The 12,399-nt window shown below is 45.5% G+C and overlaps 1 protein-coding gene across 1 annotated transcript in view; it reads right to left on the bottom strand.

Moving 5' to 3' along the window:
* The window catches only part of TTYH3 (tweety family member 3), a 94,244-nt gene that overhangs the window by 32,868 nt on the left and 48,977 nt on the right, over nt 1-12,399 (bottom strand). Inside the window, exon 2 of the mRNA XM_065412370.1 lies at nt 9,272-9,441. Coding sequence (XP_065268442.1) covers nt 9,272-9,441 — 170 coding nt within the window. The remainder of the gene's footprint in view (nt 1-9,271; nt 9,442-12,399) is intronic.

The raw sequence follows: 12,399 nt of genomic DNA, 5'->3' as shown, positions 1-12,399 counted from the left end.
GTGGAGTTTCGGAGTCGATGGCAGAGCGATTGGGGATCGATTTATTGCGTCTACACTAGACGCAATAATCGATCCGACAGATCGGTCACTACCCACCAATCCGGCGGGTAGTGTAGACGTACCCTTAGTTGCAGGGCAAACAGAATTCAAACATCCCCATGGGCTATCTGGATTATAATCAACTAGCCAAGTGTCCGCCCAACTACCCTGAGGTACTGCTGTGCATTGCTAAATAGGTGCCACATTCCAACCCACATGCAGAAGCCATTCACACCCACTGTTGAAAAGCCTTACTTAGGCCATGTCTATACGTACAGCGCTGCAGCTGCGCCACTGCAGAGTGTCTGGTGAAGACGCTCTATACCACTGTGTGAGCGGCAGAAGCTATGGTGGGAGAGCTCCTCTTGCCAACGTAGCGCTGTGCACACGAGCACTTATACCGACATACCTCATGTCGCTCAGGCGGGTGGCTTATTCACACCCCCGAGTAACAGAAGTTATCCTGACATTACAACAGTAAGACAGGCTGCAGTGTAGACAGAGACCCCATGCCTCAAGCATCTGTGCACGAATTACTTTGCTCCAGACCCATCTTATTAACCCCCCCTCCCTTATTCTAAAATATAAAACTGCATCAGCATCTACTTTGACCAGTCCTCTCATAGCATCAAGGTTTCTAATGGGGATTATGGTATTAAGATAGCAGGGACTTGTAACCACTGGGGCACAAGTTTAGAAAAAATAAAAACTTGATTTTCAAAGCAAGAGAATTTAGTTTGGGATTGTTCAGACTCTTACTGATGTCTAACCTGGGCTCTGGTCAGACAGACCCATTTTCCAGTCAAAACCACGGATTGGTTCTTTTGGAATCCATTAACCAAAAGGAGGCAGAGCATGTAACCAAGGAACAGCAATGGAAACGGGACGGGTATCTCCTCCAAGTCAGTGACACCTCCTTGCTTCCACCAGGCAATCACACCAGAGACACTTTCAGTGATCTCCCTTTCCATTCCTCCCTCTCCCAAAATCCATCCACCCACTTCTGTCCCCAGTAGGATGGGGCAGGAAGAGAGAAGGAAGGAAGGTATGTAGTTAACCTAGACAACAGGTTGCCTAAATTATGGCAATTCTTGTGTTTTTTGAATTTCTTGTTCCCATTTCAGATTTTGGGGCTTCACACAAAGATGGGAAAGATTCCTGGTGCAATGGTGGCCCTCAAGATGCCATGTTTACTTGTTTCATTGGGTGTTTTTAGGTCTCTAGCTAGTATTCAAGCTAGACATCTAATTTCTCTGCACCAACTTTCTGCCAATCCCTGGGTTACAGGTTACAGCCACTGCCCTGGAGGTTTGATGGTGGTGTAGGAAGGAAGTACTCTAAACAAAAACTTTCAAAACGGGGGGGGGGGGGGGAGGAAAAGAGAGATAATGGACTTTTGCACGTGGATCTGTCCTGGCAAGTATGCCAAGCTGTCTTCCAAATTTCTAGCTCAGATAAATTCCTCCTTTGCTGCAGAAAAAAAATAGCCCCCCGCTCCCTAGCCTTACCATGTTAAAAAGGACCAGCAGGACAGTGTAGCTAGCCCCAACTGCATCTCTACTTGTTCTCAAACACACAGAAAACAGAAGCAGAGATCACACACTGGAAGCAGAGCAGCTGCATGAGTCTGTCAGTCCCATGGATTTTCCCAGCAATCAGGGCCTTCATAAATTATAAAGGGCATGGCCTGTAAAAGCCTCAGTTGAGGAGTTTTCCACAGAGGGAGTAGCTGACCTACATCTTGATTGCTTCAGGAAGAGGCAGAAGGCATACAATTCTAATGACATTTACAGTCCTAGTACAGGAAAGAGATTCAAATTCCCATGAACACTTTTCCACAGAAGCATTTTCATCATGTAAATGGAATTGGTAATTATACAGAGAAAACCCTCCAGATTCCTCCCCTGCTGGAATTTCTATCTTTGACAGTAGCTGTAACTCCAGGATGAGCGTTAGTCATGAGCAAAGCGAACTAGAAGCTGACAGTCCAGGGCTGTGTCCTGCATGAGAAGAAGCTTGGAGCCATGTCACTGCACTACACACATCAGCCCCCGCCAACCCCATGCTTAGTAGCCAAGGAAAGTAGCTGCGGAGGGGGGGTGGCAACAGACACTGAGCAGATTGCACCCTCCCCGAGAACTGAGACAAAGTCTCCTGATTGTTTTGTTGTCTAAACTGAGTCCGTTCTAGACCATTCTTAAGAATGGAGCAGCACAAATTTGATCCCTACAGTTTTTGTAGGACCACTATTCTGCAGCAAACTACAGCTGCATTAGAGTCACTCCTCCAGAACAGACTTGATCAGCGCAGGAGTCAGCTGCCTGGTTCTCAGTATTCTCTGCACAGCAGCATTTTAATCAAAACAGATCAGAAACAGCACCCTTAAGGAGTAGCAGACACTTTGTACTTAATAATGGGGCACAGCCAGGTGCCTAAGCCAGTTTTACTGTAACCTGTTCAGTTTATAAATACTGATTAGGCAGTTGAGCAGCCAGCCGCGTAAGAGACAGACATACGCTAAGCCGTCAGAGGGTTCTAGAGCTGTGGCACTAGAACAGTGGTTAGTCTCTTGCTTCCCTGACAAAGGAGGCAGATGTTCACTTGAGTGCCCTTCTCCCACCAAGAGACAGCAACTTCCATAGAAGGAAATCTATTCAGACATTCAATATCAGGATTGGAGGATAAAGGAAATTCAAAATTAAAGATACCACTGAAGTCTGCAAGTCAAGATGTCGGTCATACATCCACTGTGGGCTAAAGACGGTCTTAATTACACCACCAAGAACCACCATTCAATCCTGTTCTTTGTCAATAAGAGCCACTGAAATGCTTCTGTAAAAAGAACTTCTGTAAGTTTCACAACATGTCCATTCCCCAGGACCGGCTCCAGGGTTTTTGCCGCCCCAAGCAATTGCGATCGGAGTCAGCTCCACCACGGTGCTTTCTTCTTCGGCGGTAATTCGGTGGCAGGTGCTTCCCTCCGAGAGGGATCTGCCTCCAAATTGCCGCCCCTTCCCCTTGGCCGCCCCAAGCACCTGCTTGCTGGGCTGGTGCCTGGAGCCGGCCCTGCCGTTCCTTTTCCTACCACAATGGAGGGAAGGAAGCTCAGTGCCTGCAAGGGTTGCTGTGCTCTGGTCCCAGCTGTGAGACAGAATGAGCTGTCACAGGTCAGGGGAAGGCAGCTTGAGATTAGCGAGAAAGTAATGGGGATGCCGCTGGGGAATCCTAGCAAAAAAAGATCTGTTTTAGTAAATATTCTTACCTAGATTATATAACAGACACTAATGTAATAACTGCTAAAAAAGTACACGGTGCGTATCATAGCAGTGGCGCCTGTCCTGTGGGGCTGGCTGGGGGTGGCTCCCCGCTCCAAGTGTTGTGACCTCTATGGTCGCAGGGCCACTCACTCAAATTTGGCCCCACTGGCAGCCTGTCATTGTGACAGAGGGGTGGCTGGGCCAAACCTGAGTGTGTGACCCCCCCGAGCAAGGAGCAGAATCCAGGCAGCCCTGCAGGAGTCACCACTGTGGGAAGTCAGATTTTGGGTGCCCATCTAAAGCAGCCTCTAAGTGTCTCAACACAGATGCAGAGTGCTGACAACTCCAAGTAAAATCATCTGCAGCTGTGGATGTGCCACTCTGAAAACTGGGCTCAAGACAACTCAGCTTGGGTACCCAAAAATGGTGAAACGGAATTAGAAACCACTTTTGAAGAGTCTGTGTCTTAGCAAGCATTTGCCTGAAGTTTTATAGGAGCAGTTAGAGAGAGAGAGAGAGAGAGAGAGAGAGAGAGAGAGAGAGAGAGAGAGAGGCGCGCCGGCCACTGGGCTGTGAAAATGGAGGCACTATTTGCTATCTGCTGGAAAATTTCTTTTCTTTGCATTAGAATGTAAATATTTGTCCCATTACACAAACCAGATATGCATTGGAGAACACAGGAAGGTTCTGAAGAAGTATATTCTGTGGCTGAGTGTAAGCAGACCTGCCAATCTCAGAGCACTGTGCTCTAGGGCTCAATACTCCCACACCTCACAGTGTGAAGGAGACATGCTTTGTACCACTCAGCATGACTCCTCCCCACAAGGACAGGCTCAGTGTATCTCAGGGACAAAGCTACAATGAGGTAGTCACATTAGAGCCCATGGAGGTTATGGGAGCCCAATCTGCAGAGGCCACGCTGCTGTAGTTATGCCAGTCTACCTTTAGGCAGACAGGGCAGGAAGTGGCCCCCAGCCAGCTGGGTTCCCACAGAAGCACTCCTGCGCCTACCACAACCACACCCCACCACAGCGTGAGCTGCTTGTGGTGATGCTCAGACCACACCTGCCACCCTATGCCTGTCCCCATAGGCCCTTGCTCTGGATTCAGACTGTGGCCATTGCTTCAACAGTGAGGAGCTCATCCAAAAAGATGCAGGGGGACCCAGGTACTGTTGTGATGGACATGTGCAGCCCCTGATCAGAGTTAATATCTTTATTCTGTTACAAAGTGCTTCTCCTAAGTAGGCTAGATTCACAGGTGCACTCTAGCTCCTATGCAACTCTGACAATGATTTTCCATAGTCAACCTAGCGTGTTTAGCCAGTTAAACTGGGTTTATGGAGTGGCCCAAAAGTAACTGGAGCATAGCAGTGACCCATGCGTCATTAGGGTAGGATCAAACCCTACCCGAATAGCATACCTTAGAGGTATTTAGAGAGGTGAGATATTGGTGAGGGCTGGCTCTTTATCTAGGTCAGGTAAAATTTCTATAAAAGTGCTGAGGAGGTGGTGGTTTTAATTTTTTTTTTTTTTTTTTTTAAACTTGGCAGTATGGATCCTTGTTTGGTTTTGTGACACAGAGCACATTTATGATACCACTTGTTTGCATTTAGTGCCCAGCCACATTATTTGTGAACACAAAGCAAATGCTGTTCGTGCTCAAATGGCAAGTGTTCCATGGGCAAAATTGTTGGTGCGGGTATGAAGATTTGGGGTTTGATTGCCCACTGAATTACTTCCCTATCTTTTACAGCGGTAGTGCCCTTCAGTTAGTTCCAGTAGAGATGCACCAACTTGAAACTGGAGGAACAATGGTGACGCAAGCTCTAAGGCTTTTTGACCTACTACGTGTATGCTTTGGATATGCTTTGCTACTTAGTTAGAAGTTCGGCACATAAAAGCTGAGTTCCAGGTGTTTTATGTTGATACAATATGTATATTTACTAATGTATGAAGTCTCAACTGCTGTTGCACAGATTTTTCCATTAGATAAAATTTACTGGTAAAGTGTTAGTTAGGTTTTGAATATAGGTGCTTTATCTTACAAAAACATCCAAACAAGATAGATTTTGGAGACACTCACACTGACAGAATTTACCAACTTGAGATCAGGTCTGCAGAGCTCCTGCACCATAAAATTTAGCACTAGCTCACTGAACAGTGAAATTTTTGTATAAACGTGTAAAGAGAACTTTTGTGTTTAGACAGCCTGCATATTGTGTTGGGGTATTTATGGATAAGACAGGTACGTTCCGATTTTCCATGTTGGTAAAGGTAAGCAACATTTGAGGATTTCAGAATTGGGAAGGGGGCCCCTAATCTATTTTTGCATCAGGGCCCTCACTACGCCCCTGGTGCGTCTCATTCAGTTTTCCTATCCAGGAGGAAAACTACTGTAATATTGGGCCTTCAGGGTGCAGGGCTTGAAGTGAGAAACACACTCACGCCCCCAATGTGAAAGACTGATCACCAGGCTTCCTAAGTATTCAGAAGTGACAAAGGCAGCTCATGGAGCAACTGGCCTTCTGGGAAGAAAATACTACACAGATGAGCAAGTCTAGCAATGTTATTTGGAGTGCGTATATAGTCCAGAGTTAGCTAATTCTCAGGTAGGAGGACTGTTCAGACAATGAAAGGTTCACAATGTCTAATCATTGAATCTCCTTTCAAATAAAAAATGAAAGGAGATTCAATGATTAGACATTGTGAACCTTTCACTGTCTGAACAGCCAAGCTATAAATTTTCATCTTTGCATCCACTCCTCACATCAATAGTCCATGTTGGCCAGCTTTGCTAAATGAGCAGAATTTCTCTGTAATCATCCTAGAACAAGCCAGAGCCAGAGGTCAATTACATATTCTCTCTCCAGGTGCTGGAAGACAGACATCTGGAGTAGTCTTATTTCCAGTCACCCTAAAATACATTGGCATCTGCCAGTCTGCCACCCTTAGTTCTTCCGAGTCCTGCGGTAGAATATATACCCAGTCAACTAGTCTGACTAGCACCACAAGCTAATCTGTGACATCTAGACCCTTTTTAAAGTGCAGAGAAAGCAAAGGGTTGTCCATACTGTGTTCCTTAGCCAGCCATAAACTCTCCTGTACTGCCACCTCTAGCAGCAGGACATCTGAAAAACAGGCAACTTACCAGAGCTGCAGGTTGCAAAGACAGCAGACGCTGTCTTTGCAAGAGAGAAAGCAGCATTTGGACAGCACTTTCAATCACCACCAGTGATTATGAACTACTGCTTCATAAGCTAGCCAGTTATCAATTTGGTGGGGTGGGAGCGGGGCAAATGTAAAATAAATGAAGAGTCTAGCAAGAATTTTCCTGGAGGAGGAAGGAAAGAAGAAGATATTGCATGGACAAATCATAAACCTTTGCTGTAATGACACACTCCTCCCAATTCATGCTTGGCAAAAACAACTAGACTATCAAACACTGAAGCAGCTAGTTGAGATTTCAGAAGAGATTCTCTCTAGCTTACTTTCAAACACCAGTTTTTTGTGGGGTGTATGATCAGTAATTTAACCTTTTATCTGCCTACTTTGGGAGGCACGAAACCCACAACAACATTTCCCATCTCACCCTTTCTACAGTTTAAAAACCTCACTACTGCAGATGCCTTGGACACAAAAACACTGCATAACAATAGCTACCAAGAGCCTGCAGCAGAACATTTATAAATAGCATCATTTAAAGCTCCCGTAAGAAAAGGTTAGGAACACAGCACTTTCAAATAAATTGGGAGTGGATGTTCATGCAGCTAAAGCTCCTGGGTCCACGAACAAGCAAGGTGACTGGGAGTTTAGATTTATTCTCTGAAAACTATTATTTCCCCCCTTTCCACTCAATACATCTGTATTTGCCTAGAAAGGCACAGTTACTCACTGAACAGAAGCCACTGTGCGACAAGATGCCAGCCCTTCTCAAACATTGCAAATCTCAGCCTTTAAAGGTGAATCCATCCCCAGTTTTCTATGCTCACAATAGAACGCACTGCTCTGCTTCACTGTTTGCTCTAGCACTTCAGAGGGTTTCTATTCTCTTTGCCCTGTGCCTGCAAAGAGCAAATGTGAACATGTACAGAGTACAAGCTAATCCCTCCTCAGGCAGCTAAGCCCCTTATCCACAGAATACAGCCCCGCCACCATGCAAACCTGAATGCTGCAGTCCAAACAGCCACCGACTCACCACGTGAGGAGAAAGAGGGGGAAGAAAAAGACAATCCCCTCCCCATTTCTCTCCCTTTGCTTTCCTCAGAAGTAAAGAATTCCCCGCAAGTTCAAACACTGGAAGGAGAAATATAAATGAAAGCAAAAGCCCCCTAATGATTCTCCCAGGCTTCTAGCTTTTTACAGTGCTGATTCACTATAACTGCACCTGATCAGTGTGTTCAGGACAGGTAAGTGAAAATTAAGGCCTGATCTGACTGACATGGTAGTTTTGCATGGTCAAGGAATGCATGATCTTCTCCCAAGTATTCTCAGACTACTTTAAGAGTTAGAAACCAGGATGACGCATGGTAATTGATGCTGTAGAGTTGCATGGTATTTCTAACCATAAATCACCACGACCACACCTGGGAGATCACCTCCACAGCAGGACTAGTTTTGCGAGTATGGACACTGATCAGCCCAAGCAGGGCCGGCTCTAGGCACCAGCCGACCAAGCACGTGTGCTTGGGGTGACACCTCAGAAGGGGCGGCCAATGTTGGGATGGTGGGCGCTCAAGGGGTTTTTTTGTTTTGTTTCGGCCGGGCAGCGGGGGGGGGGGGGGGGGGGGGTGTTTCGGCAGCGCGGGGGGTGGGGGGGGGTGTGTCCGGCGGCCCGGTGCGGCGCTGGGGTTTGAGCGGCCCGGCGCTCCGGGCGGCCCAGTGCTGGGGGTGGGGGAAGGGGGGCCAGGGTTTCTGCGGCCCGGTCCAGCGCTGGGGGTGGGGGGTGGGGAAGGGGGGCCAGGGTTTCTGTGGCCCGGCCCGGCGCTTGGGGGTGGGGTGTTACGGCGGTGCAGCGCTCTTTTTTGCCGCCCCAGGCAAAAAAGAAGTTAGAGCCAGCCCTGAGCCCAAGTGCTGTCAAGAAAGGGCAGAGATTGATCTACATGCAGGGGTACTTACTCACAGTTCACAGGCTGCAGTGTATGGTTTTTGCCACACACACTGTCCAAATAAAGCCCCGGGTTTGTTTCAGAAATTGTTTAACTGCGTTTTCTATTTCCTAACTCCTGCCACTAACGTTTTGGAAGGCAGGGTTCCTGGTCTGCACCAACCCAAAAGCAGAATCCAATAGGACTGTATTCTTTCCCCGTTATCCATTTGCTGCCAGTCTCCCTCACCTCCCTCGAATGTTTCTGGCATTAAAACATTAGTGGCGGACACTAGCAACATCACTAGCAATCCTTAAGGCAGTGCATCAGTCTTACCAAAGGGATAAAAATGGAGCAATCAGGATTGCAAGCACTGGATACCATTTACATAGGAAGAAGTCAGTATTCCAAACTCCAAGAGGAAGAGCCATGCTTTTTTACCCCTAAATCCACCTACCCAATATATTTATTATTTCCTTAGGGAAACCTGCTTCCAATGTAAATTCCTGACTAGGCCCGATAATTATTTGAACTGCATCCATCTTAATTAGGTGATAAGCCTCTCAGGACAGGGTCCTTGTTTAACTGCTAGTAAATGGCAAATACCCTGCTGCTGTTATGGCACTTTATAGTCATCATCATATGACTCAAACCATTATGCAGTAAGGTGTGGAATAGCAATCAGAAAAGTCTATGCTGGATTTTAAAGTTAGGAGTACACTAAAAGAGAGGAAGCTGTTTCCAACAATACCCTGTATCCAATATATTGAGTCACTGCGTTGGTAGCTGATGCTCAGCAGATGTATGGTGTGGGAGGGATGCAGTGGAGGAAGTGGCAGTGACAAAATAGGTGATGTTAATTTACCCTGCAGACAAAATGTAAACTCACCTGCAGACAAGGGTCGCTATGATAACACACCAAGCAGTGCAGCAGCAATCCGCATTTAAATGCTCTTCACTTTTTCGATGGCGGCAGCACAGCCAGAATGAGTAGAAGAGGAGGAAGAGGAGATCCAGAGCAAGGCAGGACAGGGCAACACCACCAAACAGCAACAAGGCCTGAGGAAGATGACACCAAAAAAAAAATCAGTTACATCAGAGGCCTCTCCATAGCATAAACACATGGCAGACAGATGATTTATCTGAGTCCCAGGGATTCTGCACTCATGGAATGGGTCACAGAATCCTCCCCTGGACACAAGACTTTAATGAATAAGCTTAGTTTCATAAACAGATACTCCACACATCCGCTTGTGAATGTAATCCACAAATAATGAAGGTACTATTGTCTTCCTGAGTCTGCAAGTCACATGAATGAGTCAAGATTTGGCCTTTAATCCAGAGCAGAGATCAGTACTGGGGAAAGCTGGTCAAACTGTACAGCTACAAGTATAAGAGTTTGTTTCTATTTCTGCAGGTCTCTTAATCTTCACGAATAAAATATTCCCTCCAAAATAAATGGTAGAGCAACACTAAGACTAGAAATCCAAGTGCATGAGTGGGTTTGAAACAGAGGGTGGAATTTATTATCCACACTTGAAAGAGACACTCTGCTTTTAAAAATCAATCCTCAGTGCAGCAATATCTTGGAGGCTCAAGCTGGGCCTGTATGCTCCCACATACTGTACAGAGACAAAAAAACAAATGATCTAGATAATACCAATGGAGATGGGAATATACAATACGTTTGAAATGCTCACAATCAGAACTAGTTTATGTGTCTACTTCTATTCATGTCTATGGTTTCCTTCAACGATACCCAATTAGAAACACGAGTGCAGTGTTAACTCCAAATTTCTCATCAGAATCTCAGTGAAACTAGATTCATTAACAAAAAACAAATGCTCCATTCATAACATTCTAACATCAAATCCACACTTTTCCACATTAATGTAGTAAGAGATACTTCAGCTGATTGCATTTAATAGTCACCAACATCCAAATTCTACCCAGAAAGCAAATAAAATTTAGAAATGGCTTTAATATCTGGAATGGGGCCCAAGGATTTAGTGCTGACCCAATAGTCCTAGTAGACTAGGACTATTTAGTTTAGACTAGTACAGTTTAGATACAGATCTGTACCAGCATGGGCAAAACAAAGGATTTTTAATCAAGGTCATCTTCCTGATCTCTCTCTCTCCCCTCCCCTCCCCCCTTCTTCTCTCACTACAATCCCACACTACACTACAAGAGATTTGGTTTTTGGTTTTTTTTTTTAAATTTAAAAACCTATAACTCCTACCTGGTCAGACAACTGAGCTGAGGAATGTTGCAGTTACATGAAATGTGGATTTAAGCAAGGGCTGTTACACCATGGACGAAATGCCAAGGTAACCTCCTCTTGGAGGGAGGGTTTATAGATTTGTATTTTCCTTCCCACTCCCTTTTTGTTTTATAGCTACCCCCAGCTGCATTAGTGTCCTGGGAAGTCTTGCAAGCTGTACAGTTCACTGTACTTCCAATCAAGCTTGTGTCAGTGTAGGCAGAACTTGGTACTTGTCAACCATACATCATGAGATTTGCATCAGTTTACAGCCTGCCTGTTGAATTGCAAGTAGCCCACATGGCAGCATAGTATAATCATCAAGGCTTTGACAATAAATCCACAGCATTTACCAGAAGAAAATAACTACAGGTGATTAACGCATACCTAACAAGACAGCACAGAAAGATATCAGATCATACCAAGAATCATACACATAGCTGAAACTATCAAAATGGGGGTGGGGAGGCCAGAAGGGAGAGTTCTATTCCCGTCACTAGATCATACCACATGGTGTGTGTGTGCTGTTAAAAGAGTTTCTGAACAGAGGGGGTCTCAACAGGCAACTGTATTCCCACTGCCCAAGGCCTGCCATCTACCAGCAGACAGTCCTAAACTAAATACACCTGCCATACTGAGATTCCTTTACAACACCTTAAGTATGGTCCCAGGCAAACTGCACAAGAAAACAAAAAAATTCCCCCTTCAATGGATACGCTCAGAGAAGCATTACTGCCTGAAACAGGAGCCTCACTAATAATCCATCCCTTTCCTAACACACCGTAGTCTTTCTTCAGTGGTGAAGGTTTCATGCTGCAGCTCAGCATGCAGAGACATCATCCTCCCCCATAACAAAGATTGGGTGACACAAGCGACTGGAACCAAGCAAAAAAGTCAGGACTGTGAAGTGACGTTTTAATTTGTTTCGCTGTAACTATTCAGCCGAATGGGACTTGTCTGTATCTAGGAGCATGCCAAGGTTCTGTGTTCACGTCAGAAAGCAAGTGTTTGTTTTCAGCTAGTGGACATACACCATAAAAAAAATGAAATCATACAAGACTGGAGTTGCTAATCCTTCCAACAAAACAATTTAGGACCCAGAGACAGGATGGCAGTGAAAGACTAGCTTCAACTGAAGACAGGCCAGTACTTGCTTGCCAGGATTAAACTACTAGTATTTAAAGAGGGACTGCAAGGCTGGATAAAACCCTTAGTCACTTTATCCTGCAACACTAAATCTGGGACTCTGTTATTCAAGGCCACATTATTCTGAGTAAATTTAAAATTATGCACTTGGCTTTTTGCCATGGAGAGAGCACAGATTCCTCAAGCTATTAGAACCATTATACCAAATGATGCAGGAACCATACTTATCTGGAGACAGCCTGAAGGAGCAACATTTTACCACTGTAGCGACACTTCTGGCAGAAGCCAAAAATCGAGCAGTCCTTGAATGTGAGGGTAAATCCAAGTAGTATCAGACAGATTGGCAGATGTAGCTATACTATAGCAGCAACCTTTCAAAATAAAAACAGTAGCAGTGCATACGGAAGCAGTGATTGTTTCTATCTTAGCAGTGCTGCACAACCAAATGAAACTGGTTTCAGAGAGATTCAATACCCTGGAATTGCCATCCTTTGAGGCTGGAGTGGACAGCCTGCTGTACTTCCCACAGGCTTGCTGCTATTTAAAGGCTGGCCTGACTCTAGGACAGTCAGATTCCTGGTGTTGAGTGTCACATTCACAAAATAAAC

The sequence above is a fragment of the Emys orbicularis genome, chromosome 10 (genome assembly GCF_028017835.1).
Source record: "Emys orbicularis isolate rEmyOrb1 chromosome 10, rEmyOrb1.hap1, whole genome shotgun sequence".
Taxonomy (NCBI): Eukaryota; Metazoa; Chordata; order Testudines; family Emydidae; genus Emys; species Emys orbicularis.
The sequence above is the reverse complement of the archived record's forward strand: the minus strand, read 5'-3'. Positions and strand labels throughout refer to the sequence as shown.